The sequence below is a fragment of the Tamandua tetradactyla genome, chromosome 5 (genome assembly GCF_023851605.1).
Source record: "Tamandua tetradactyla isolate mTamTet1 chromosome 5, mTamTet1.pri, whole genome shotgun sequence".
Lineage (NCBI taxonomy): Eukaryota > Metazoa > Chordata > Mammalia > Pilosa > Myrmecophagidae > Tamandua > Tamandua tetradactyla.
The window spans coordinates 38,041,244-38,068,956 of record NC_135331.1 but is presented as its reverse complement, the minus strand read 5'-3'; the positions used below and the strand labels follow the sequence as shown (position 1 = coordinate 38,068,956).

General features: G+C 37.4%; 1 protein-coding gene across 3 annotated transcripts in view; it reads left to right on the top strand.

The window, feature by feature from the left end:
* TTC28 (tetratricopeptide repeat domain 28) overlaps positions 1–27,713 on the top strand; it is an 896,291-nt gene that overhangs the window by 259,715 nt on the left and 608,863 nt on the right. Inside the window, exon 1 of one of the 3 annotated variants that reach the window (XM_077160721.1) lies at positions 22,206–26,247. The exons of the other annotated variants lie outside the window; for them this stretch is intronic. Coding sequence (XP_077016836.1) covers positions 26,221–26,247 — 27 coding nt within the window. The 5' untranslated portion in view covers positions 22,206–26,220. Of the gene's footprint in view, positions 1–22,205; positions 26,248–27,713 lie in introns of those variants that run through there. 3 annotated transcript variants of the gene reach the window in all.

The following is a 27,713-nucleotide window of genomic DNA, read 5'->3' as shown; positions in this document are numbered from 1 at the left end:
GGAAATTTTCTTAATCATTTCTTTGACGATTTCCTCCCTCTTTGGTGGAATGTTCTTTTCCTATTTGCTCTGCTTTCTGAGAGACTTCCTTGTCTTTATTTTACTATTTTTCTAATGACAGCTTATTTTTGTTATACTTTTAATTTCTAAGAGTTGTTTCTCTGAAGTGTTTTTTTTTTTTTAAGTAACCTATTCTTCTGTCATGGTTGCAGTTTCTTTTCTTTTCTTTTTTCTTTTTCTTTTGCATGGACAGGCCCTGGGAATCAAACCTAGGTCTTGTGCATGGCAGGCATGAATTCTGCCCCTGAGCCACCATTGCACCGCCCAGTTTCTTTTCTTATATCTTCTTTTCCTTCTTGTCAAAATTTACCTACAAACACAAAGTTATATATAATAATACATTACTAATTCAATCATTTATCACTGAGAAAACACCTATGAAACTACAACTCAGGGCAAGTAATAGAATGCAGTTTTCCTGCCACCTTATTCTCACTGCTCTTCGCCCAATTTTTTCTTCACTACTTGAGACTCATAACTCCCACCGGTACAAGAATGACTAAACAAATCAGTCTTTACCATTATTCTTTATAAAGAGAATAGCAGCCATTTAACCAAATAAATATCACTGTATTTAAAAAAAAGCATGAAAGAGACATCAGGAAGAAAAAGCAGAGAAGAAGAATGTGAAAAGTAGATAATGATGTTTCATGTAAATAAATAGAAGAATGATAGATATAGATTCTCCTTTGGGTTTCTTAGTTGGTTTAGAGTATAGTATTTTATTTGGGGCTTTAATTAGGTATACAGAAAAAGCACAATCTGTGAACAACTGTTTGTAATATTACCTTTATCATTCATTTATCAACCAGCTATACATTCTTACATAAGAACTGGAAATACTAAGGTGCATTGAGCAGTCACTGCCCTCCAGAGGCTCAAAGATGCTATCTGGATTAAAAAAAAAACCAAACAACAAAAACTTTGTTTAAAAGGTATAGCCTAATAAAGGTCAGAACAGAAGCATTAAGTTTTTACCTGAGCGAAAGAGATATTTCTGAGATTGGCCTGGGAAGATATTAGAATATTATATTAATATTCCTGGTATTCTTTATCATGTTACATTGAAATCATAGTTCACTGTTCCAAGGTTCAGTGGATTAGGAGAAAATCTTAAACCTAGAAAGATTAATTCAAATCCTGTATTAACCTATCCTATCATTTCACAGTATTACCAGATAATTTAGTGGCAAGCATTTAAAGTTCATGAATAATCCTATTTGGGTGATTGCTCCTCTATTCTGAACTTTCATGATCCGTGTTGTTTCCAAGTGATAAATAGACTCTTTAGTTGGCTATTGTCAGCACACTCTGCTTTTTCTTCACCAAATGATGCGATATCTTCCTAATTTATGTTAAGTGTGCATTCCCTGTCCCCTTCCTAGACTTTTCTAAATAACTATATCTTTATATCTCATGACCTTAATTGTAGTAGCAATTTCAGCTTGGATTAGGTTTCTGTTATGTAGGGATTTTTTTTTTCTGCATCACTGATCAAACAGTTTCTAATGGCATTTTGTCTTTTGATGTGAATTGAAAATTGAGATACTAGGAGTTCCAGTACTCTAATGACCTATTCCATAAAGGTGCTTCATGGAAGGATAACATTATTTTGGGAAAAAGCATTGTGGTGTATACTGTTATGAAGTTAAAAAGGCAAATAAAAGGCTGATAGGGTTTACTAATTGTGAACAAAATCTAAGTTCACAACTTTGAAAGATGAAAGCGTTGGTGAACTTGTCCATTACTCATGACTGAAAAAGTAAAATTGCTTGTTTTATTCTAAAAAGATCTGGTGATTCATGTTTGGAATATGTAATTTCTGTACTCAATTTTTAAGATAGGTTTGATTTGTGACGTACATTTTGGTCTCTCTGTTGATCCTCTGTGGGCCTTAGGCTGAAATGTAGGGGAAAATCTGTTCCTATCATCTCCCGATTTTGCATCTAACCTTTTCTGAAACTCATTTCTCTTACACTGTTCTCTACATGCCCAACATTCTTGTTTTTCATTGCCACCTTACTGAATTTTGCCTTTTCAGGTGGTTGTTTTATGTCCCAGTCTCTTCTAGTGTTCATCTTGCAAATGTGTCCTTTCTTTGTCTTATTTCTTTAAAGCAAAATATAAACAGTTTTTGCATTTTGGGCTTGTCCAAGAATCCATGCTGGTGTATTTAGCTGATGCAATTATATTGGGAGATTTCCACTGTCAGGTGAAAATAGAGTTGCATTTTTAAGGTGAGGTATTCTGAAGACAATGCTAAAAGCTTACAAGGGTCCTGTGGTAGAAATTTTGAGCACTGTTTTAGACCTTGGAAGCAGATTTTTTTTTTTTTCCTGGAGACATAAAAGAGTTATGGTGCTTTTCAGATTACATAGTATAGCTCTTATGCTTTCATTTTCATTGAGCTTGTTTGGCATTTTAGCTAAGACTTTGGTTGACCTAATCAAAGAATTGAATTCACTGTATTGAAACACTGGTTATCTTGTGGAATCCAATGATGAGATGTACAAGATAGTCTTCATGAAGGAATGAAATAGAAAGCAGTTAGGAACCCAGTAGGCACTTTTTAAGTCTGTCTAAGGCCCCATGCTCTCACGTTTAGTTTCCTGTTGCTGCTATAACAGATTACCAGAAATTTAGCTGCTTAACCAATGCAAATTTATCTTCTTAAATTAAGTTTTGGAGGCTCAGAAGTCTGAAATTAGTTTCACTGGAAGGTGTCTGCAGGACTGTGCTTTCTGTGAAGGCTCTAGGAAAGAATTTGATTCCTTGCCTTTTCTAGCTTCTGGAGCTTCATTCTTTGGCTTGTGGCCCCTTCCTCCATCTTTAAGGCAGCAGTTTGATATCTTGCTTCTGTAGTCACCTTGTCTTCTTCTGTAGTAAAATCTCCTTCTGTTCCCTTCTTGTAAGGGTACTTGTGATTACATTTAGGGCTCACCTGGATAATCCAAGATAATTGCTGTATCTTAAGATTATTAACTTGATCACATTTTCAAAGTTCCTTGTGCCATGTAAGGTAACATTCACAGGTTCCAGGGATTAGGACTGGTATATTTTTAGGGCTGTTATTTAGCCTCTCAAGTCTCTTATCGCTGCTTCTCTTTGCAGCTGTTCATACTTCTCTCTTTTTCTGAAGAAGGACCTTCTGTGTTTTCGCATACATATGCCAGATATATCTAACCCACAGTAGTAACCTTAGATCCTGGGTTCACAAAGAGGTTAGTCCAGACTAATAGGAGTATCGGTCTGAATTATTGTCAATTGAGTATCCATTCCAAATTCCCACAAGAGGTGATCTGAATCCCTAACTTGGTTCAGGTATCCAAATCTGGTCCAGTTTATTGCAGCCAGGAAGCAACAGGACTCTCAGTCCTGTTGGGGAGGTGCAGTTCTCAGAGAAAGAAGAATGAGTAGAGGGCCTCAACTGAGGTTGTTAATTTAGCCATAATTATGGACAGAAAAAACACGTTTACTCAAAAATCATAATCTGTGTGTTTTGGTTGAGCCAAGCAAGATGAATCTAGCAAGAAAGGATGTGATTAAAATGATAGACATTTGTGGTTATGATCTTTTTCCTCTCAAAACCAAATGAAAGCCAGTCATATAGTTGTGACCCTCAACATAGCATATTTTGATTTTTTAACATTTTTTTGTGAAATATAACGTATATACAAAAAAGCAATAAATTTCAAAGTACATTATAACAAGTTATAGAACAGATTTCAGAGTTTGATATGAGTTACTAGTCCACAATTTTAGGTTTTTCCTTCTAGCTGCTCTAAGACACTGAGACTAAAAAGAAATATCAATATAATGATTTAGTAGTCATACTCATTTGTTAAATCCTAACTTCTCTGTTATAACTCCTCCTTCTCCTATGATCCTTCTCCCAGGCTTTAGGGATTATTTACGCTATACCTATTCTAACTTTTTTTCATGTTGGAAAGAGTTGTTTATAGTATGGGATAGAGGAATGGAACTAGTTGATGTTCTTGGAGAGGCTGGCCCCTCCAGGTTTCACAGCTTATCTGGCCTAGTAGTCAATAGGTCCAGGAACCCACCTGGAGGTTGTAGATTTTTGGAAAGTAATCTTTAGTGCATGAAACTTTTTGTAGAATCTCAGATAGAGCTGTAGGTGTTCTTTAGGGTTAACAGGAATGGTTTTGGTTGGGGTTTGGCAATCTGTTCACAATATCTAGCTCAAGCTTACATACTAAGAGTAGTCTCCAGAATAGCCTCTTGACTCTTTTAAACTCTTAGCCAATGATACCTTATTTTGTTACATATCTTTTCTCCCTTTTGGTCAAGAAGGCATTGTTGATCACACAGTGCCAGGGCCAGGCTCATCCCTGGGAGTCATGACCCACATTGTCTGGGAGACATTTACTTCTGGATGTCCTGTCCCATGTACAGGGGAGGGTAATGATTTTCCTTGCAGAGTGGGGTCTAGAGAGAATGGGAGGCCACGTCTGAGTAACAAAAGAGATTTTCTGGGCATAACTCTTAGGCATAACTATAGGTAGATTTAGCTTCTCTGCTGCAGAAAGAAGCTTCACGTGAGCAAGCCTCAAGATCAAGGACTTGGTTGGGACCAGGCATCATAAGATTGAAAAAGCCTTCTTGATCAAAAGGGTGAAGAGAAAAATGAGACAAAGTTTCAGTAGCTTAGAGATCTCAAACAGAGTCAAGAGGTTATCCTGGAGATTATTCTTATGCATTATATAGTTATCCCTTTTTAGTTTACAGTGTATTTGAGTGGCTAGAGGGAAGTACCTGAAACTGTTGAGCTGTGTTCCAGTAGTCTTGATTCTTTTTTAAATTTTTGTATCCATATTTTTTTACTCATCTGTCTATACCTTGGATAAAAGAAGCATCAAACACAAAATTTTCACAATCACACAGTCACATTGTAAAAGTTATATCTTTATACAATCATCTTCAATAATCAAGGCTACTGGAACACAGCTCAACAGTTTGAGGTATTTCTCTCCAGCTACTCCAGTACACCATAAACTGAAGAGTGGTATCTGTATAATGCATTAGAATAATCTCCAGGATAACCTGTTGATTCTGTTTGAAATCTCTCAGCCACTGAAACTTTATTTTGCCTAATTTTTCTCTTCTCCCTTTTGGTCAAGAAGGCTTTTTCAATTCTTTGATGCTGGGTCCCTGCTCATCCTGGGATTTCTGTCCCACGTTACCAGGGAGATTTACACCGTGGAAGTCAAGTTCCACGTAGGAGGGAGGGCAGTGAGTTCACCTGCCAAATTCGCTTAGAGAGAGAAAGGCCATATCTGAGCAACAAAGGAGGTTCTCTGGGGATGACTGTTAGGCCTAATTTTAAGTAGTCTTGATTCTTGAAGATGATTGTATAACAATATAGCTTTTACAGTATGACTGTGTGATTGTGAAAACCATGCGTCTGATGCTCCTTTTATCTAGGATATAGACAGATGAGTAAAAAATATGGACAATAAGTAAATAATAGGGGAGGTAAGGGGTAAAATAAATTGGGTACATTGAAATACTAGTTAGTGGTCAATGAGAGGGAGGGGTAAGGGGTATGGGATATATGAGTTTTTTTCTTTTTTCTTTCTTTTTATTTCTTTTTCTAGAGTGTTACAAATATTGTAAAAATGATCATGGTGATGCATACACAACTATGTGATGAAATTGTAAGCCATTGTTTGTACAGCATGTATTCTAGTTTGCTAGCTGCTGGAATGCAATATACCAGAAATGGAACAGCTTTTTTTTTTTTTAACATGGGCAGGCACTGGGAAGCAAACCTGGGTCTCTGGCATGGCAGGTGAGAACTCTGCCACTGAGCCATTGTTGCCTGCCCTAAAACAGCTTTTAAAAAGGGAAATTTAATAAGTTCCTAGTTTACAGTTTTAAGGCCGTGAAAACATCCAGTTAAAGCAAATCTATAGAAATGTCCAATCTCAGGCACCCAGGGAAAGATATCTTGGTTCAAAAGAAGGCCGATGAGATTCAGAGTTTCTTTCTCGACTGGAAAGGCACATGGTGAACATGGTGATGTCTGCTAGCTTTCTTTCTGGCATCTTGTTTCATGACACTCTCCTGGTAGTGTATTCCTTCCTCATTTCTAAAGGTCTTTGGTGGCGTGGGCTCTCTGCTTTATGGCTCTTGTCATTCTGTCATCATTCTCTGCTCTCTCAGAATCTCAAGCCTTTTCCAAAATACTTCCTCTTTTAAAGGGTTCTGGGAAAGTAATCAAGACCCACCTGGAATGGGTGGAATCACCTCTCCCTCTACTCAAAAGTTCATACCCACAATTGGGTGAGTCATATCTCCATGGAGATATCCTACTCAAGCTTCCAACCTACTTTATTGAATAAGGATTAAAAGAAACAGTTGCTCCCACAAGATTGATTAGGATTAAAACATGGCTTTTCTAGGGTGCATAAATCCTTTCAAATCAGCACACCATGTATGGGACTGTATGTGCATAAATATTTGTCAATAAAAATATTTTTTTAAAAAAAGATCAAGGCTTGACCTATTGACTTGGGAGTCTCTAATATTTGGTACAATATCAGGGGTTTCCCTGGTGGTAAAGGTTAATAGTTCCATATTTATTCTCCTGTCCCTCAAGGGACTTTGCCAATACTTTTTAATTAACTGCCCAACATACTCTGGAATGTATCTGGGTATTACCTTTAGCTATACAAAATTACAAACCCTCATTCCCATTCTGGGCTCCACCTGTTTGGGTTGTTTAAAAATGAGCTATATGGACAGGTTTAGTTAGATTATGTGCCATGAAAAATTTAGATTTTGGACAAAATAAACCTCTCTTCCTTTGGCTTCATACAGTAGGTAAGTTCTAAAATATAGACACTATCATTTTTACCCTGAATTCTGATTTATTTTAGTCCTAACCTGATCAACTTCATTTTTATCTCTAATTAAAGTTTGATCTCCTTTTTCGTCTCTTTAACAATTGTTCTGTGTAGCAACGCTAACTTTCTAAGCTCCAGAACTCCAGCTCTGAGTCTTACACGTCACACAGGTAGCCAAAGTTCCAGAGAGATACCAGGTTATACATATATAGCACAACATCTCAAAATCTAGAAATAACATTTACAGCTCTGGCCTAAATGTGACTGCTAAAGGAGCTTACAGTCTAGGCCCCAATTTTCTTATGGTATTTCCTAAAGAGAGCATACGATATTTGTTATTTTGTTTCTGGCTTATTTTGCACCATATAATGTCCCCAAGGTTTGTTCACCTGCACAAAATAGAAAATCCAAACCTCCTCTTAACTCTCGTCCTTCTGCCTCAATTATTTACCTCTGGTATTGCTGTAGTACTGTTGATGTCTTTCTGTTAAATATAGATCTTAGCGTGCAATGGTATTTTCCCCCCTATACCACCCTATTATTGACTTTTCGTATAAGATTCATACCTTTGAAGTAGTTTATGCAAGAACTTATTTATATTTGTTGTGTTAATCATTGGAATACATGCCTCTATACAACCCCTTTCAATCATGTTCACCTTCACTATGGCAATATTTCTTATAGACCCACTAATGAACTGCCTTCAGTTCTATCCATTCCCTTACATTTAAATTCGGCCTCAATGGCTAACAGTTCACCCATCTCTAGCTTCTGTACACCTCTAGGTCCCCTATATTCTCTATTATAAGCCTTGGAGTTTACCTTTACCAAGGCCATAATAGTGAAATCATACAGTATCTATCTTTTTGTGTCTGACTTATTTCACTCAGCATTATGTCCCCAAGATTGATCCATGTAGTCATATGCTTCAGGATTTCATTTTGTCTTAGTTCTGCATAATATTCCATTGTATGTATATATCACATTTTGGTTTACCTACTCATCTGTTGATGGGCACTTGGATTGCTTCCATGTTTTGGCAGTTGTGAATAATGTGCTATGACCATGGGTATGCAAAGGTCTCTTTGTATCACTGCTTTCAGCTCTTCTGGGTATATACCAAATAGTGTTATTGCCGTGTCATAGGGCAACTTAATATTTAGTTTTCTAAGGAACCGCCCCCTGTCTTCCATAGTGGTTGTACCGTTACACATTCCCACTGCCAGTGGATAAATTTCTCCACCATTCGTAGTTTCCTGTTTGTTTAATAGCAACCATTCTTATAAATGTGAGGTATCTCATTATAGTCTTGATCTGCATTTCCCTTATAGCTAATGAAAATGAGCATCTCTCCATACCATCTGCATTGCTCTTCAGAGAAGTATTCATATCCTCTGCCCATTTTATAATTGGGTTGTTTGTCCTTTTGTTGTATGGTTTCTTTGTGTATATAGGATATCAGACCTTATCTGATATGTGATTTCCAAATATTTTCTCCCATTGAGTTAGCTGCCTCTTTACTTTTTTCAAAAAGTCCTTTGAGGCACAGAAGCATTTGACTTTGAGGAGTTTCCATGTATTTTTTCTTTTGTTGCTTGTGCTTTGGGTGTAAAGTTTAGGAAGCTATCTCCTGTTACTAGGTCTTGAAGATGTTTCCCTATATTTTCTTCTAGGAATTTTGTGGTACTGGCTCTTATATTTAGATCTTATATCCATTTTAATTAATTTTTGTATAGGGTAGAAGGAAGGGTCTTCTTTCATTCTTTTGGCTATTGATACCCATTTCTCTGAAGCCCATTTATTGAAAAGACTCTTCTGCCCCAGTTCAGTGGATTTGGGGACGTTGTTGAAGATCAACTGACCTTAGATTTGGTGGTCTGTCTGTGCACTCTCGATTCAGTTCTTTTGGTCAGTATTTCTAGCTTTGTGCCAGTGGCTTTATAATAAGCTTTAAAATCAGAAAGTTCAACGTGGCATTTAAGAGGTAATTTCATATATGTATGAAAGAAATGTGGAGGAAAGAAATGATAATCCTAATTTAAAGGAGGGACAGGATGTTAGACTTAAAATTAGGTAGTCTTTATTATTTATGTTTGTCCTAAGATTGTCAATTTAAATAACTTTTGCCATCACGTAAATATATTCTGTGGGTTTTGGTACTGCTGACCTGGGCCTATCTCAGTTGCATTGTGAACCTGAAGATACTCATCCTTTACTACTTCCACCATTTAGTAGACCAATTGTAAACTTGCCGTAGGGGTCCATTCTGTTTCTTCCCACAGGGAATTATGTCTGTTACCACAAAGTCAGGCTCACATTCTTTAAGGATGTTTTCCTTTTGGAATGCATAATCATATTTTCATAACATCCTTATTTTGTGCTGTATCTCTCTAAAGTAAGCAGATTTCTTATGGGGTCTTTAATATTTTTTTAATTTTCAGGATATAAGACTCCCATTTTTGGTTACGGGGTGTGAATTTTTCACAAATAGAATGAAGTGCACATTTTCAAAATTGTGTTTCTAATATGTTCTAAGAATATTTGCCACTGCCACTTCACATCCTCTTAATATATTACTTAGCAAGGTCACCACAAATGTTGGTTTAGGTATTTTGAATGTGAGAATGCTGATTATGGGTAGTAGGGGAAAATAAAAATCAAGGGGTTTATGTTAAGAAACTAATGAAGGGTGAGGGGTGAATACTGCCCAAGCCTGGGCATCCATGAGATGTGGGTGCTGACCCACATGTATATGCAGGGTGTTAGTCTCCAAAACCATCTGGCTTAATGCATTTATATGAGCAAATTAGAGATGTAAATGTGGCCATGCAGGATTAATCACGCACTGCTCTGCTCTTTGCTAGTAGTCTTAGTGCCAAATCACATTTCACATTCCTAGTTCTCTCTGATTTCTTTAGATTTATTACTCTTTTGTTTTAGGTATATCATCTTTTATACACATTAATGCTGTGCAGTGGAAGTTTTTTCTGTCCCTATACCTGCAATGGGGAAGGAAGGAATATCTCAAGGACAAAGAGGAAGCAGAGAGAATCAAACCATGTTTTATTTCCTTTCATTGCTCAAATGCTACCTAAAGTCCTTAATAAATTTCCTGCTGCCTTTATGTTAAGAATCTCTTGCATTCTCAATGTAACCTTATATTTTCTGGCATCTTCCTAGTTGTTACTTTTCATGCCAAGAGTTGGGAGTGTTTTGAATGAGAAAATGTAAACTGACTTGCCTGAGGTCACAAGTCAAGTTAAGGTCCTGGTATTAAGAAACAATGAAATGTGATCATCACTGGGGCAGAAATTGCTAGTTGTTCCCCACTATTCATTTGTTTCTTAGCAATAAACTCTGCAATTATTAGCTGGACCTTTTGCCACCAAGAGAAAAGGCTATATTTTTCCTACCTCACAGGATGTAGTCATATGACTATATTCTGGCCAGTAAAATTTAAATGGAAGTATCAAATACAATTTCTAGGACATATGTTTTTATAGGAGGGATATGGATTTCTTCATTTCTCCTTCCTGCTGGCTAGAATGTTGATAATGATGGCTGGTGCTTAAGCAGCTATTTTGGATTGTATTTGAAAGCTATGCATTGAAAATAGGAGTGTGGGGTGGGGGTAAAATAAGTGAATGGGTCCTTGGTGATGGTTGAAATGATATATCAACCTTGAACTCCTGATCTCTGGACTTTGTTTATATCAGAGAAAATACATTTCTCTCATTTAAGCCACTGTTATTTTGAGTTACCTAATATTTGCACCTAAAATTAACTCTGACTAATATAGTCATCCCAAGATAAGAGTTATTTTGTGCCTGTTATAAAGTTGGGAAATCGACAGTTTCTAGAATTTGGTGATGTTTTTTAAAATGAAAATTCAGCAACTGCTTCTTATGATATAGCACTAACCTTTTGTACTGCACTTTTCATATGTGCAGAGTTCACCCTGATAATTGTGTTTTAGGAAGACAACTGAAGAAAGTAATTTTTTCTTTAATGGGAAGCTTTTTGGTTTTTCCCCCATAGTCAGTAAGCAGAAAATGTAAATCTATGATGTTTTATAGTTCTCTAGTTCTGTATGATCATTGGACTCACAGAGGTACAGAAATGCAGTAAGAAAGTAAAGTTTGGGGGAAGTCTATAAAATGGAAAGCATCTGGTACAAAGTCTGTAAAAGACCACAATATCAGGTCATTTCAAGTTCTTTTGAGAGTTGAAATTTGGCTTAATGTAAATGGTTTCCAATTGGTATTGCTTCCTTCTGTTCTGGAAGAGAACATTAAAGAAGTGAAGATTGCCCCAGTTAAGTTAGCTGGATGTCAAAACTTTGGGTGGATCAATACTGAGTAAATATCCTCTCTTCCAGTATTGATAATGAAGTGATAGTGGGTGGAAAAATGTAATCCTAATACTGAGAGAGAATGAGGTTATTTTCTCTTAAATTCTGTTCTGAAGAATCAAGCCTGAAGATTTTTACTCTTCTGAAGTAAGCAAGTAAATAGCAATATAATCTTAGCACCATCTAATTTAGTCTTTTTCAAAGAAAGAAAAAAGCTTCCCTAAAGAAAATTGAAAAGTAAGCATCATCAGGAGATTATAAAAGATATGCATGTAATCGGGAAAACTAATGCATCTGGCTTCTTCACTAATTTTATGGAGGTACAAAAATTATGAAGTAGTTTCATTTTCCTACAAGCACTTCCTTCAGCCATGTCTTGTTAAGTCCCGCTTTTCTGGATGGGTTCCAGATTCCATAACTTTCTATGTACTTTTGGGTATTAAAAAAATTCATTCTGCTCTAATTTAAAACTCCAATATGACATCCAATTTAAAGTTCTTCCCTTCTCCAGGGCAGGTGACCAAGTCTTCATCAGAGGGGACTTTTTTTAAAAAAAAAACTTCTCTTCCCTTTCTCTTTCTTAGCTTTTCCAGTGGAAGAGAGAAGGAAAGGGTTAAGTATCTTTCCTCTCATTGGTGCAGTTCTAGTTTACTCCTTATTGATTGTGGCAGTTTCTCTGGTCAGTGTTGGCAGATGTTCAAATGCTGTTTATGGGGGCATATGTATGAATTTTTTTAAAGCTCTTTAGGAGGCTTCCCATTGCAGTTTCCAGCCTCCCTCAGCATCCACTTATGGTGGTACAACCTAATTTCTCCTGTTGCTGGAATCTTCTTGCCTCCAGGAAGTCCACTTATTTGGAATACCAACAAGACTTCCAAAGCCATCTTCTATGCTGTCTGCATTTTGGGAATTTGTACATCTTTGCCATATTTAATGACGGGAATCTAAGTTACTCCCATTTTGCCAGTTCTTTCAAGTTATCAAGGCAGATCAACTATCCCTTTACTAACCCTGCAGTTCTCAAAGTGTGGTTCCTGGGCTAGCAGCATCAGTATGAGAATCATCTGAGAATTTGTTATGCATGTAAATTGTTGGGCCCCACCTTAAATCTATTATGGCCCAGCGATCTGTGTTCAAATAAGCCTTCCAGGTGATCCTGTTGCACACTAAAATTTGAGATAAGTTGGCTAAAATGATTATCCATCTGGGGAATAAGATACCAGTCTTCTATTATTACAGGGACTCTCAATAGTTATGACTGATTTTCTTGAAAGCCCTCAACTCCACTCTGGTTTGGGGTGAGGAAAGCCATAGGACTCCCCTGACAACTTCTTGAAATTTCTCTCTTCCTCTTTTCTCTGGTCTTACATTGTTGTGCAGACTGGAAAGGTAGGGGTAGGGAAGAGAACAGGAGGAGGAGTGTTATTTGGGGGTATTAGCTCATACTATATTACACTGTGGTAATAATCTCCATATCTCAGAGGCTTAGAAGGACAAAGGTTTACTTCTTACTCATATTACTTCCTCACATTGGCTGTTCTTCAACAGCATCTTTCTTCCAGATTAGTGGGTCAGCTCCTATCTGAGATATGCCAGGTTCATGGAAGAGGGAAAAAAGGCATGATGGAAGTATGTGATGGCTTTTAAAACTTATGTTCAAATATGGCATTCCATTGGCCAAAGCTAATCACATGGCCAAACCGTACATCACTGGTGCAGGAAATAATACTTACCACAAAAGAATAGATACTTATCACATCTATTGTATATATGGGCCAGGTAGAGAGAAGCAATGAATATTTTGAACAAATAATACACTCTATCACAGTTGCTCAATAAATTGCAGATTTTATTTTACTGTTAAAGTGTAGTTTCAACCCTCAAGGAACTTGTAACCTTATTGGAGAAGTAATACTAAAAAGTATGAGATAATCTTGAGAACAGCTAAGCACCAACTATATATACTAACTATTCTAGTTTGCTAGCTGCCAGAATGCAACATACCAGAAATGAAATGACTTTTAAAAGGGAAATTTAATAATTTGCTAGTTTAAGTTCTAAGGTCGAGAAAATGTTCCCAATTAAAACAAGTCTATAAAAATGTCCAATCTAAGGCATCCAGGGAAAGATACCTTGGTTCAAGAAGGCCAGTGAAGTTCAGGGTTTCTTTCTCAAGTGGAAAGGCATATGGCAAACACAGTCAGGGTGTCTCTTTGGCTGGAAGGGCACATGACAATCATGGCATCATCTGCTAGGTTTCTCTCCTGGCTTCCTGTTTCATGAAGCTCCCTGGGAAGTGTTTCCTTCTTCATCTCTAAAGGTCGCTGGCTGATGGGTTCTGCTTTGTTGTGTTGCAGCCTTCTCTGCTCTCTCTGAATCTCTCTTTTCTTCAAAATGTTTCCTTTTTTATAGGATTCCAATAAACTAATCAAGACCTACCTGAATGGGTGGAGACACGTCTCCACCTAATCCATTTTAACAACCACTCTTGATTGAGTCACATCTCCAGGGAGATAATCTAATTACAGTTTCAAACATACAGTACTGAATAGGGATTAGAAGAAATGGCTGCCTTTACAAAATGGAATTAGGATTAAAACATGGCTTTTCTAGGGTACATACATCCTTTCAAACCAGCACACTAAGTATAATTACCATGGGGTTAGAGAAGACAGGATTGTGAGACAAGCTAGCCTGTGAGTAGTGAGTGATAGGGTGGAAGGACATGAGAAAGAGGGAGATTCTAGAATGTGTCAACAGGTTAAGACGTGATCTGGATGGGGGTAGGCAAGACTGGTGGGAAGGGCAGAGAAGGGATCACTAATCATGCACGAGGGTGGCCTGATGTTGGATTCAGGGAGAGTAAGATTGGAGAGAGAAGTTAGGCCCACATTATGGAGGACCTCAAAGACAAAGGGAATAGGATGCTTGCCTGCCATGTGGGAGCTGAGTTCAATTCCCTGCTCCTCCCAAAGAAAAGACAAAGGGAAAAAGCTGAATTTGATATTTTAGGTGGTAAGGTGTTTTGTTTAACTGCTTTTAAGCAGTATGTCTTATAATAATAATAATAATAATAATAATAATAATAGAATTCTTCTATTCTTAATATTTTTCCATGTGAGTATCCCATTATTGGAGCAGCATTTGTTGAATTTTTATTTGTTTTTTTGTTTACTTTTTTGGGAAGTACATGGACTGGGAATCGAACCCGGATATCCTGCATGGCAGGTGAGAATTCTACCAGTGAACTACCCTCATACCCCATATTTTAGTTTTAATTGTACTGAGATAAAACTTTAAAACAGATTTTTGTATAAAATTAAGATAAAATATTTATAGCACACTTTTTTTATAACTAGAAAGTCCAAATATGTTGACTAAGGTATTGGAAAAAATGACTGCAGTAACATAAGCATTCTACCTAAGATAGAAAATATAATGGAAAAAAAAGGCACATTTATGATGAGTTGAAATTACTGAAGGATAATCTAAAGAACTATGATGATTTCATATGACAAAAACAGTAAAAATTCATTTGGATTTAGAAAAAGGATTAACTAAATGGATATTGTGTATTTTGACACAATATAATGTTAATAAAAAATCAGTTGAACTTATTTTGGAATTTAATGTGATTAATATGAAATTTATGTGGAAGAATGACTAGGTAAGAGTATCAAAGATTATTATGAAAAGATAAAGCTAATGAAAGAAGATTAATCCTGTCATATAATAAAGCATAATTTTAATAAAGCAATCATTAAAATGGTATGATGCTATTTGATTTGGTTATATGAGAATTTAAAACTTGTGTTCATAAAAATAACTAAGGTAAGACACTAGAATTTTCTGTAGAGTGTGCTTTGGATTTCCAGATGTAAAAGTTGTGACTGTTACTTGTCACTATGCTATGACTGGGCCTCACGAAGCAACAATTTTCTTTTTAGGTTGGGATTATTTTAATACATAGATAGTATTTGATTTTTAGTACTGGAATTTAAATTTTTTTCTTAGAAGTGTTTCTTATATTGTTGAGATTATAAGAAACAACCTTACCACTTGCCTTTTTTGGAGGTTTTGGGAGAAAAGGTTTGTAAATGGGCTTTTTGTGTTTTGCTTTTCTGAAGAGTCTGTGGTCATAAATGAGATGTAAGTTGTTATTAAGACCAAGACTAGCTTCACTTTTATTTGGCCTTATTAGCTTTATTCTGTTTCATTGGCTTGAGTATGCCTAGACAACAAACTATCTAGAGCCATGGGGCTTTTACTAAAATTTTCTCAATAAAATAAACTGTTCAACTAAGAATGTTGAGCTGTTTTCTCAACTTTTCATGCTGACATTTAGTTTGCTGGTTGTTTTCATTTTCTGATTGCTGGAAAACAAGTGGTAGCACATACCAAATATATTTTTTTTAATTATGAGAAAAAAGTTTTAAGTAAAGAGAATTACATATTAAATTATTTATTTTTAACATTTAATTTTAAAATAATTTCAAACTTACAGGACAAGTTACAAAAATAATACAAACCCCATACAGAGTACTCCCAACATACCCTCACCCCATAGATACACAGATTCCTCAGTTTTAACATTTTGCCACCTTTGCCCTTCCTTCCTTCCTCCCTCCTTCCCTCCTTCCCGTCCATCTATCGTTTGAGAGCAGATTTCAGACATCATACTCTTTGAATATGAAATACTTCCATTAATATTTCCTACAAACAAGAATATTCACTTAGGTAATCACCTGAAGTGCAGCTCTCAAGTTAAAGAATTTTAACATTGATTTAAAGCTTATATTCTGTATTCTAATATTTTCTTATGTCCCAATAATGTCCTTTTGAGCAGTTTGACTTCCATCCTGAGATCCCATCCAGTATCCTGTATTATATTTGTCATTATCTCTTTAGTTTTTCTTTCTTTCTTTTTTTAAATTATGGAAACGTATATATCACATAAATCATCATATCCCAACTCCTCCCAAGCATCCCATTCAATGGGATTAATCACACTCAAAATGTTGCAGTACCCTTACCACCTTCTATTACTATCATTTTCCCTTTTCCCCATACAGGAACCCTACACTTATTTTGCATAATCTCCCCATTGTTCTTGTTCCCCCACCCCTGGTAACCTATACCCTACTTTCTGTCTCTATGAGTTTGCATATTCTCTGATACTGTCTTTGTGGTTTTGATGGGGCTTAAATTTAACAGCCTAATCTATAATCGTCTTGTTTGGTTTGATATCAATTTAGCTTCAGTAGCATGCACAATTTATGTTCATATACCCCAGTGTTCTCCACCTTTATGTAGCTCTTATCATAAATGACATATTTATATAAGTCCCAAACCATTGAATTATTATTGCATTTCATGTATCTGCCCTTTAGATCCTATAAGAAGTAAAAAAACAGAGTGATAGAAAATACAATAGAGGCTATGTGATAGTGGCTCAGTGGCAGAATTCTAGCCCGCCATGCGCCAGGCCTGGGTTTGATTCCTGGTGCCTGCCCATGTAAAAAAAAAAAAAAAACAACCTTAAAAAAAATACAATAGTACTGATATTTTTATATTTACCCATGTCATTATCTTTACTGGACATCTTTATTTCTTCTTGTGGCTTCAGTCAGTTGTGTTGTGTTCTTTCCTTTTAACCTGCATAACATCCTTTAGTATTTCTTATAGGGCTGATCTTGTGGTGATGAAGTCCCTCAGCTTTTGTTTATCTGGGAATGTCTTAATCCCTCCCTCATTTTTTTTTTTTGTATGTTGTACGGCAGGGTCACATTTCATTATTTTTCCATGTGAGTATCCTGTATTACAGCACTGTTTGCTGAATTTTTGTTTTGGTTGTTTGTTTTTTGGGAAGTGCATGGCCCGGGAGTCGAACCTGGTCTCCTGCATGGCAGGCAAGAATTCTACCACTGCTCTACCCTTCCCACTCCCTCCTTATTTTTGAAACATGATTTTGCCAGATATAAAATTCCTGGTTGGCAATTTTTAATTTCATCACTTTAAATATGTCTTCCCACACTGCCTTCTTGCCTCCATGGTTTCTGATGAAAAATTGACATTTGATCTTATTGAGACTCCCTGGTATGTGACATGTTGCTTCCCTCTTACAGCTTTTAGAATTCTCTCTTCATCTTTGACATCTGACAGTTTGGTTAGACCATGGGATGGTGTGGATTTGTTCGGGTTTATCCTGTTTGCAGTTCATTAAGCATCTTGGTTGTGTATAATCATACCTTTCATTAAATTTGGAAAGTTTTCAGGCATTATTTCTTTGAATATTCTGTCTGCCCCCCTTTCTTTCCTCTTTCGTCTCTTTCTGGGGCTCTCACAATGCTTATAGTGGTATGCTTGATGGTATCCTTCAGGTTCTTCAGGCTCTGTTCACTTTCCTTCATTCTTTCTTCTTCTTTCTCCTCAGACTGGATGATTTCATTTGCCTTATCTTCAGGATCTTTCTTTTGCCATCTCCAGTCTGCTGGTGAACTCCTCAAGGAAATTCAGCTCTGCTTGGTTACTTTTCATAATTTCCATATCTCTATTGATAGTCTCTTTGTGTTTTTTAGCCATTTTCTAGATTTCCTTTAATTCTTTGACAATGTTTTCCTTTAGCTCTTTGAGCATATATAGGGCCATTTTAAAAAAGTTTTTGTCTGATACGTCCCAGGTCTAGTTCTCCTCATTAATCTCTTTTGCTTGGGCCATCATTTCCTGTTTATTTATATGTTTCGTAGTTTTTTTTGAATTCTGGACATTTTGATACTTTAATGTGTTATTACTGGAATTTAGACACAGGCAACTGTTTCTTAAGGTTGTATTCAGCTAGAGATATGACAGAGCCTTCCTTGAATGCTGGGAATAACCAGAAAAAAAAAATAAAGAAGGAGAAATGAAACACAGTTTCTAGTCTTTGAAGATTGATTTAGGGGAATGCTGTCCTTCAGGGCTTATCCACACAATGAGTTTAGAAATTAGCTCCAGATCAAAACATAGGAATCTCCCTGGTAGTTTTCTGTACATGCATCTTGTCTTGGCCATTTGCATTTGTTACTAAGAATTCCCCTGTAGGGGTATGGATATCCCCTATTCCCTAGTAAACACATTCTTTAACAGTCTAGGGCATTGTACAGTATGACCTACAGTCAGTAATCCCTTGCCCCAACAGCAGTCATAGAAGAGCTCTATAAGCTGCTTACTTACTTACTATGCAGGGCTGTAGTTCTGGGACAGTGGGTCCTCAGGCCACCACCAGACAGATTGGGCCAGACATACATGATTCTAATATGTACATGAGGGTTACTCTGCTTTCTCTGAAACTAGGACCAGTAGGACCAGGGATCCTACTGATCTAGTTAGGGGTAAAGGAGAGGCCATCTAGGGTACTATGAGAGCCTACTGCTTTTAGCATTTTTTCTGATTTAGTACTCACTCTGTTACTGCAATCCTTTCACTGTTTTCTGCAGTTTTGAAAAAGATGTTTCTGCCAGTTCTTACTGGTTGTTCAAAGCTTCTGTGGGTAAACGGAATCCTAAAGTGTCTCACTCCACCATCTGGATCCTAATTTATTTTTTGTGATATGAATTGGGGAAAGCTGGTTACTTTTTTTTAAAATAACAGCTTTATTAATATATACCATACCATAAATTTACCCTTTTAAAGTGTACAATTCAGTGTTTTTGGTATATTCACAAAGTTTTGCAACCAATGCCTCTATCTAATTCCCAAATATTTTCATCTATCCCAAAAGACATCCTGTAATCATTAGAAGTCACTCCTCATTCTCCCCTCCCCTTCTTCTCCTGGTAAGTACTAATCTTTCTGCCTCTAAGCTTGTATATTCTAGATGTTTCATATAAATGGAATTATGAAATATGTGGCCACATTCTTTTTTAGCAGCAGAGTATCTGAGTCCAATTCCAGAAACACCAACATTCTTACCAAAGCATCTACAACACCAACATCCTTATCAAAGCATCTTTGAGCGACAGTTCAATTTTATAGCTAGACTGAATTCCACATGCCAGGAAGGGGTGAGATAGAGTGTGGATATGATGGTGAATTTATCAACACAACATAGAGAACATTTCAAGAACTGCTAGTGTTGAGTACAGAGAAATGCTTAGGAGAAATGTGAAGAAGATGCTTTATGTATTTAAGATATTAAGTGAAGGAGAATAATTAGAAATAATATTTGTACATTAAGTAAATATTTAACCCTATGTTGGTGGTTTTTTGATAGTTTGATTTAAATTTTTGCCATTTAGAGAATGTTGTTAACCCCATCTGCTAGCATGGAAATTTCCTCTTGCACCTTGAAGACTGAATGGCTTGAAGACCGAAAGGCACCTTGAAGACTGCCATTCATTGTGTTAGGTCGTATAGGTGATAATATTTTTGTGGGGGTTGGGTCTTCTGAATTACTTCTTAAACAGGTCAGTTAGTAGTTTGTCTCATATGTGCACTAAGAACTTCAATGGAAAATTCTTTATGATCTTAATTGCTGTTGTTTAAAATTTGGTAATCAAATTATCTGCTGTCTGATCCATTTTTATATTAAAGTAGGAAGAAAAAACCATCTTTTATTTTCTTGTGGATGGCCACATAGGCAGCACTTTAAAATTAGCATATGAATGTTTTGACTATTTCATTTAAGACATCTTGTCAGTTTGGCAGTTCTGAGCCTGTTACTTCTATCTTCGCTTTTTTTTCATTTTCATGTTTTGACAAATGAGACTGTACTTTTGACAAGTGATGTGAACTTCATCTAAGAATTTCAGTGTTCTTAATTTTTTATTTATTAAACCCTGTAAAGATCATTTTATCCACCCATCTCTGAAAATAGAAGATTTTAACGAATACAAACAAAGGTAGAGAGGGTACTGTAAGTTCTTGCAATAAAATATATGATTAGATGATCTGGTTTTTGTTTGGTTATTTGAGAAGCTTATATTTATTTCAACTCAACATTCTCAGACTTAGTTGTGGGCTTAGTACTGATTTAAAGGGAATGCCCTTTTTTATATCATTTCAGAGAGTGTATCTTTTAGGTATTTACAAGTATCCCTTGGTAAGTGTATAAATGCCTTGCTGAAATTTTGCTGCAAATGGAAATTCTATGTATTTAATCTTATAATTTAACCAACATTAAGTTTATTCACTTGTTCAATGAATATTTAATGAGTATCTAATATGTGTTGGGAATTGGAGTTAGAATGGTGAATAGTACAGAATGCCACTTCATAGAGCTTACTATCTTTTAGGTGTCAGAGAGGTCAAATGAATAAATAATGGTATTTTCAAATTGAAATAGGTGATTTGAAGAAAACAAAACAAAGTAATAGGATAGATAATTAATTCAAAGTCTCTCTGAGACCTTGCTATTTCAAAAGAAACTTGGATATTGAGAAGGAACAACTTGTATAGGCCAAAAAGTAGTCCAGGCAGACATAACTGCAACTATTAAGGTCATGATGAAGCACAGGAAGGCAGAAGTGTCTGGAGTACAGTTAAAGGAAAGTATTGTGAGAGACAAGGGCACAAGGTAGAGATTAGATCATGTAGAACTTCGTTGGCCATGACAAAGGCTTTGGATTTTATTCTTTGTGCAGAGGGAAGCCTTAAGTGAGTATTAAACAAGGAAAGTGCACGATCTGATTTCATTATGGAAACATTATTCTGATTGCTCAGAGAGACTAATCAGAGACAAAATAGAAACTATTGTAGTAGTCCAGGTGAGATTGGTGGTGGCTGTGGCTAGAGAAGAAGCAGTAGAGGTGGTAAAAAGGTGAATTTTGATTAGATTTTGTAGGTAGAGAGTTGAGGATTGGCTGTTGAGGATGAGGAAAAGAGAAGAATCAAAAGTAACTCTAAAGGCCTTGGCCTGAGAATAGAGATGCCAGTAACTGAGCTGAAATAAGACCAAGAAAGGACTAGATTCTTGGGGGGAAATCAAGAGTTTTGTTTTGGGAATCAAGAATTTTTTAAGTCTGAGATGTCTGTTAGACATCTGAGTGAAGATGTTGGACAGTGATTTATACAAGTTTGGAGCTCAGTAGAGAGATGGGTATTTGAGGCATAAATATGGGAGCCATCAACTAAGAGATGGTATTTAGAGGCTTGGGACTGGATTAGAGACAGAAAAGAGGGCAGAAGACGAAGCCCTGGTGCTCTGCAACATACATACCTGTGAATATGTTCATGCAAGAAAAATGTATTTCCCAAGCAACAGAAAACAAACAATTGTGACTAATTTACTCAAAAGGAGCATTTATGGAAAAGATGGTGGGCTGCTAGTATTATTGTTGTTATTTTTATTAGTTGTGTACCTATTAGTTGTGGTTTAAAGTCTCCATCAGACTGCTTATCTTTTTTGTCTCCTCTCACAGTCCCTTGTACATAAGGAATACTCAGTAAATGCATATTGAATTTTAAAAAAATATGGCTTGGGTTTCCTTCTCTCTGGGACTGCCTGATACTAGAAGGAGGCGAGGAGTATAAGGTTAGAGGGGATTACCCCTGAATTTTGTGAGGAACTTTTAGCAAAGTTTCCTTCCAGAACAATGGGAACATGGTCCTGTATCAGCTGAGCTATGTGGTAGAAGTAATACTGTAATAAGTTTAGATGTCTTTTTTAGCAAAACAAGACCTTTATATCCTTAAAGCACCCACCGTGTGACTCATTATTTACTAATGAGGCAAAAATATGCTTTTTTCTACCTTAGTTCCTTTACTTTCCTAATGCTTTTAGAGACTTAGAAATATTTTAGAACCTTGTGACTGAAAATCCCTTTATCCAGTGTATGGACAGATGGTAGAAAAATGAAGACAAAAAAATAGACGAATAATGGGACATGGGAGCAAGGGGTATGGGATGTTCTGACTTCTGTTTTTTTTTTTTTATTTTCATTCTTATTTTTATTTTTTGGAGTAATGAAAATGTTCAAAACTTAATTGTGGTGATGAATGCACAACCGTATGATGATACCTTGAACCATTGACTGTACATTTTGGGTGATTATATGCTATGTGAATATATCTCAATAAAATTGCATTAAAAAAAGAAAAAGAAAATACTTTAGAGATCTATAGGAAAATTAATATATTTCCCAAATACTGTTTCATATTGGGTTTCACAGTCTACTTCTAAAGCACAATAAATGTAAATAAGTATGAGGCTAGCTTTTTCAGGCATTTGCCATGTGATCAATATCAGACACATCACGCCGTAGGAAATCTTAACAATGAAAAAAGATGTGTTTTCTCCATTTATTTCCTCTTTTTTGCTTTTGTAAATTGAATCTTTCTATAGAAATATAAATATATTTTTTCTTTTTCTCCTTTCCTGATACTGTTCTTTGAATGCCCCTCTTCATCCTGCACCTTAACTCAATTTAAATGACTTTGTATTTTATTAAGCCCCAACCAACAACTTCTGAGTATGGGAGATTGCTCTTTAGTCCACAGGCCATGCATTGTGTGCATATGGATTTATAGATGCCTTCAGTAAATCACCCCACAGTGGAGGAACCACATAGGTACCTTAATTTACATATAGGAAGGTGAAATCTTTTGAATAGTTTAAGTCAGCAGTCACAGATTATGACAGGTCAACAGAATTTAGCCATATAGGCATGTTTTGTTTAGCCTGTTAGAATGCATTATATTTTTGGCAAACATTTAAATATCAGGAAATTTTCATCTTCTTATGAAAATTTAGAGGATCTGGTACCTTTGGACTGATGACATTAATTGACTTAGAGTTGAATAGAAGTTACTCCTTTTACATGAAGCATGTCTCTCCAGGTTTGCAATACTTTTAATTCCCTCTTGTCTTATACATGACTGTTTTACTTATATATGTTAGCTGCCTGCTCCACTAGAACTTTTGTTGTATTACAAGTCATAGGCAAAGCAGGAGCAGAAACTTTTCTTTCAATTCCTAAGCAATTGTTGCCCCCTCTCCACTTCCTCTACCGTCCATCACTCAGTTACTAGATCATAAACAGAAGAAGCCTTTCATTGCTGTTGACTTGCTTTGTGACTTTGAACAGGTCACTTAAATTCTCTGAACTTTAGTTTTGTTATTGTGAAATGGTCATAATAAGCATTTTAATCATGCTCCTAGTTTAAAAAAACATACCTAAAGGCGTGCATAAAAAATAGCCCTATAAATCATAGTTAATATTTTGTCATATATTTAGATTACATAAAAATGCTGCTCCCACAATACCCTTTGTCCTAGTGCTAATACCTTCAATGCTCTGCATTCTATAGGATAAAGTCCAAATTTTCCATTTTCCATTCAGTATTCCTAGCCATTTGATTCCAGTATATCTTCCCAAAGTATCTTTTACTTTGGATGAAATGGAATGGAATTTCATTCTTTTATCTCATAAATAATGAGCACCTCTTCTGTACTAGATACTGTTCTAGAAACCAAGAATTACACAGTTGAACAAGATACGGTCTCTCCTTCTGACATTTTCTTACATGAGCCTTATATTTGAGGCAGGGCAATATTTTGTCTTTTGAATACATCTTACATATATCTGCTTCCTTTACTTACACTGTTCAACAAATACTTATTCTTTGTCTCATCCAACAAATACTATATGTCAGGCATGGTTCTCATGTTGGTATTATAACAGAGCAAAATTTATGTTCTTGGGGGAAGGGGAGAATAAGACATTATATACATAAACAAATATATGTCAAGAGCTATGTAGAAAAATGAAGCAGATTAAGGAGGATAGAACGTCACAACATGGGGGTTGCAGTGCATTTATTTTAGGTAGGATGGTAAGAGAGCCTTTCTAAGATGATATTGAACAAGGACCTGAAGGAAATGAGAGGGAGAAAGCCAAGAGGGCGTGTGGAGGAAGAGTGATCAAGGCAGAGGGCACAAGTGTATGCTTGGCACGTTCAAGGGACAGTGAGTATAGCAGGGGCTGAGTAAGGAACAGGAGAGGCATATGAGGTGAGCTAAGAAAGGTCCAGATCCTAAGGAGCCTTATATAGGCCCTGTTAAGCACCTTGGCTTTTGACTCCAGAGTGAATTACATCTCCTCTGAAGGTATACTTCAAGTTCCTTTGTGAAGTTCCTTCCTTGACCCGCTGTTTATGATAATTTTTCCTTTTAAACTCCTGGAAACTCCTTGATTATATCACTCATCTTTCACTTAACTGATTTTTGTGTGCTTGGTTGTCTTCTTATTGGTCTTCTAACTTGTTCGTAATATCTTCCTCTAGCACAGGAACTAGTTTTGTATTTTTTTTATACTACAAATACTTTGCACCTAGTTAATACTTAATATATGTTTGCTTTGTGAGTCCTGACCTCAGATATCAGCAGTTGATATTTGAAAGAGATTTCTAAGAAAGAAGTGAGAGGACATGGTGATAGATTATACATAAGGAATGATGATAAGGTTTTCGTTTGTGATCCTGGAAGAATAAAGGGTGCTATGGACAGAGAAAGGAAAACTGGGAAGAAAAGCTGAGTTGGGGATAGTTGAATTTGGTTTGGAATTTACTGAACTTTTCATACTAGTAGGACATCTGTCCACAATGATATGGATATATAGAGAGTATTGGAGTTATGTGTGATGGCTGCTTGTACTACATAATCTCAAGGGCAGGAACACTGCCATACTCATATTTTTTAGTACCTAGAACAGGAGCTGGTAAATACCAATTGCTTAAGTTATAGGTACTTAATAGATTTATTAAGATAAGAGATAACGTTGACACACATCACATCATGGAAAGGTCAGAGATTCTGTAGTTAGATGGTCATGTGTTTGAATTTCAGTACCACCATATTCTTTGCATTCATTTGGGTACAAAATTCTTGATTGAAATTTTTTTTACCCTGTTGAATATCTCAGAATCATTTTACTTCAAATCAGAAATTAAGGTTTTGTAGTGTTTTGGTCTGGATTCCTTTCCTAATCCTTTTTTTCTCGCTGTAACTCACAAATCTAAGCATATATTTTGAAATGGTTTTGTTACCTCTTAGATCTTTTCTAGCTCTGATTTCTTAGTAGCTGTTGGGTGTCTCTGAAATCGGTTGTTTTACTTTTGCTTTGGAGCAGATGTCGTGGCACTAAGACCCAGAAACCGTTTGCTCTGTGTGGCTGGAGCTGGGCAGGCTGTTCTTGTGCTGAAGGGAAGGAAGTCATTAGTGCAGACTGAGCTGTGGAGTTGGGTCCTTGCAGGATTTCCTTCCAGCCTTTCCCCTCTAAGGTTCTTGGGAATTAAAAAAAAAAAAAAAATCCAAACACACAAACCAAGTTCTCCTATTTACAGTGTTCAGGGAAGGGTAGGCATTTCGGGAAGGCAGATCCTTTCCCCAAGTTATCCAAGAAGAAAGAGAAAACAGCATAAAGAAGCTCTGATTACAGATCTTTGGAATTTTCTTTGCTAAATTTTACAAACAAGAAATACACCCAGAATTTTGGGAATTGCTCCAGGCTGCGCGTGAGGGTTTGATTGCTTGTCTAATCTTTTTTGAGAAGAGGAGAATTCGCCAAAAGGGGTTTGGATGGCAGAAGCCCGGCTAGGTTTCTGCGGCAGCTCGCCTTCTCAGTCTCTTCTCTGAGGGAGGGTCTCTGCAGCCGGCTGGAGACCCCCTGCCGCAGGCTCTTTTTGCCAGCGCCTGCCCGGAAAAATGCCCCGCTCTGGCAGGAGCACGCTGGTTGCTGCTGGGACTTCCTAGCCCGGTGGGAAGTGTGTTCGTGGTGTGGGGATACTTTTCATTGAACTGAAGGCGAAAAGACTGGACTCTCCTGAGCATTTCCCCTTCGCAGTGAATATGGGAAAGAATTAGGGGGTGGGAGGGAGTCAGCATGACTTGCAGTCGTCGCTGCCCTGCATCTGCCCCCAGCCCCCAGCCAGCATCTTGATGTTCCACGTATCGGCTGAACAAATATGATGAAATGGCAGCCCCGGAAGAAGGTAAGTTTCCTGGAGTGGGACCGGGCCCCGACTACCGATCAAGGGAAGGGTAATGGGGTCGGTTGCCCTCGGTCCCACCACGCCTTCTGTAGTTTGTTGGATGGGCCAGCGGAGCAGCTCTGTCCCCTTAGGGACTTGCGCTGGTCCTTTAGAGACGAGTTAACAAGTCTCCTCTGCGTCCGCTGCCCTCTAAGTTTTGCCTTCTTGGTATGTCTGGACTCTCAGGGGTGACAGCTCAGAAACACCCGTTTGCTTTAGGAGCCTTAAGGAGCCAGCAACAAGATTAGCTTTGCGGGAGCCAGCCAAAAGCTGCCAGCGTTCCAAGGACTCGGCGACGCCCTATCCTTGGGGGAGGGAGGCATTTGAGGCTGCACCCCTACACCCAACACATTCCAGTGGCCCCGCAGGTGGGTGTTGTAGTACCTTCTTCCCCAAGGGGTTGTTAATAGGCTTGGAGCCGCTGGCAGTCGCTTCCCCAGGGCCCCGCTGGGGGGCGAGCAGCCCCAGCACAACCGCCCAGCAACTGGTTCCCGGGTGGCCGGCCGCAGGGCCTCCTGCCCCACCGCCTCGGGCCGGGCAGAGTGGCAGGGCCTTCAGCCGGCGGGGCTCGCGAGCAGCCGCGTGGGCTCGTGTTAGTGCGCGCGCCGGCCATTGTGCACGGGCGTATTTCTGTGCATGTCAGCGTGCACGGGCGTGTGTGCATCGATCGTGGGGAAAAGAGGGAGGGGGCACTTTGCTTTTTGCGAGATTATTTCCTAATATGGCTCCTTTGTTGAGAACTCAAAAAAAAAAAAATCCAGTGATTCTATCAAAATAAATTGCTGTTGGTCCCAAAAATAACATTTCTAAATGTGAGACTGGTCCCTACCCCAGCACATTGAGGGAAAAAGACAGCTTTCTTCGAGTTGTTGGCAGTTGTAGGTTTGGCAAGGGCTCCCTTTTGCTAACTTGTCTGGTGCTGTTAGGTGAACCCAGCGGTTCACTGCATAGCAGGACCCTCCACCCCCACCCCATCCCATACCTCATTTTGCCATGGTTTTTATTGACATGCTTCTGAAGGCAAACAGCAAACTGAATGTGCCGTGTCTCTCGCCATCCACGACCTATCCCTGTTAGCAGCTGCCTGATGTTTTACTTGAACTAGCTAAAATGACTCTTTCTTTGTGGCATGATGTGTAATTCCGTGTTTTACATAAGAACTGAAGTAGAAATCATATGTGAAATGCGTAAAGGATATTGTGCATTTGTTTTATTGCTATATAGTCTAGCAAAACCTGCCTTAGTAGAACCTGGTGAATTGGAAGGTTTTCTCTCATATCTAATTAATGAGATTTTGACTTCTGATGATTTTTGTCTTTTCTGCTTTATCCTGAAGTCAAAATTGCTTACATATTGGTTCTCAGTATAGAGCTTCTTTGAGTGAGATTGGTTTTATTTATTTTGGTTAAGGGATCCATGTAATCTTC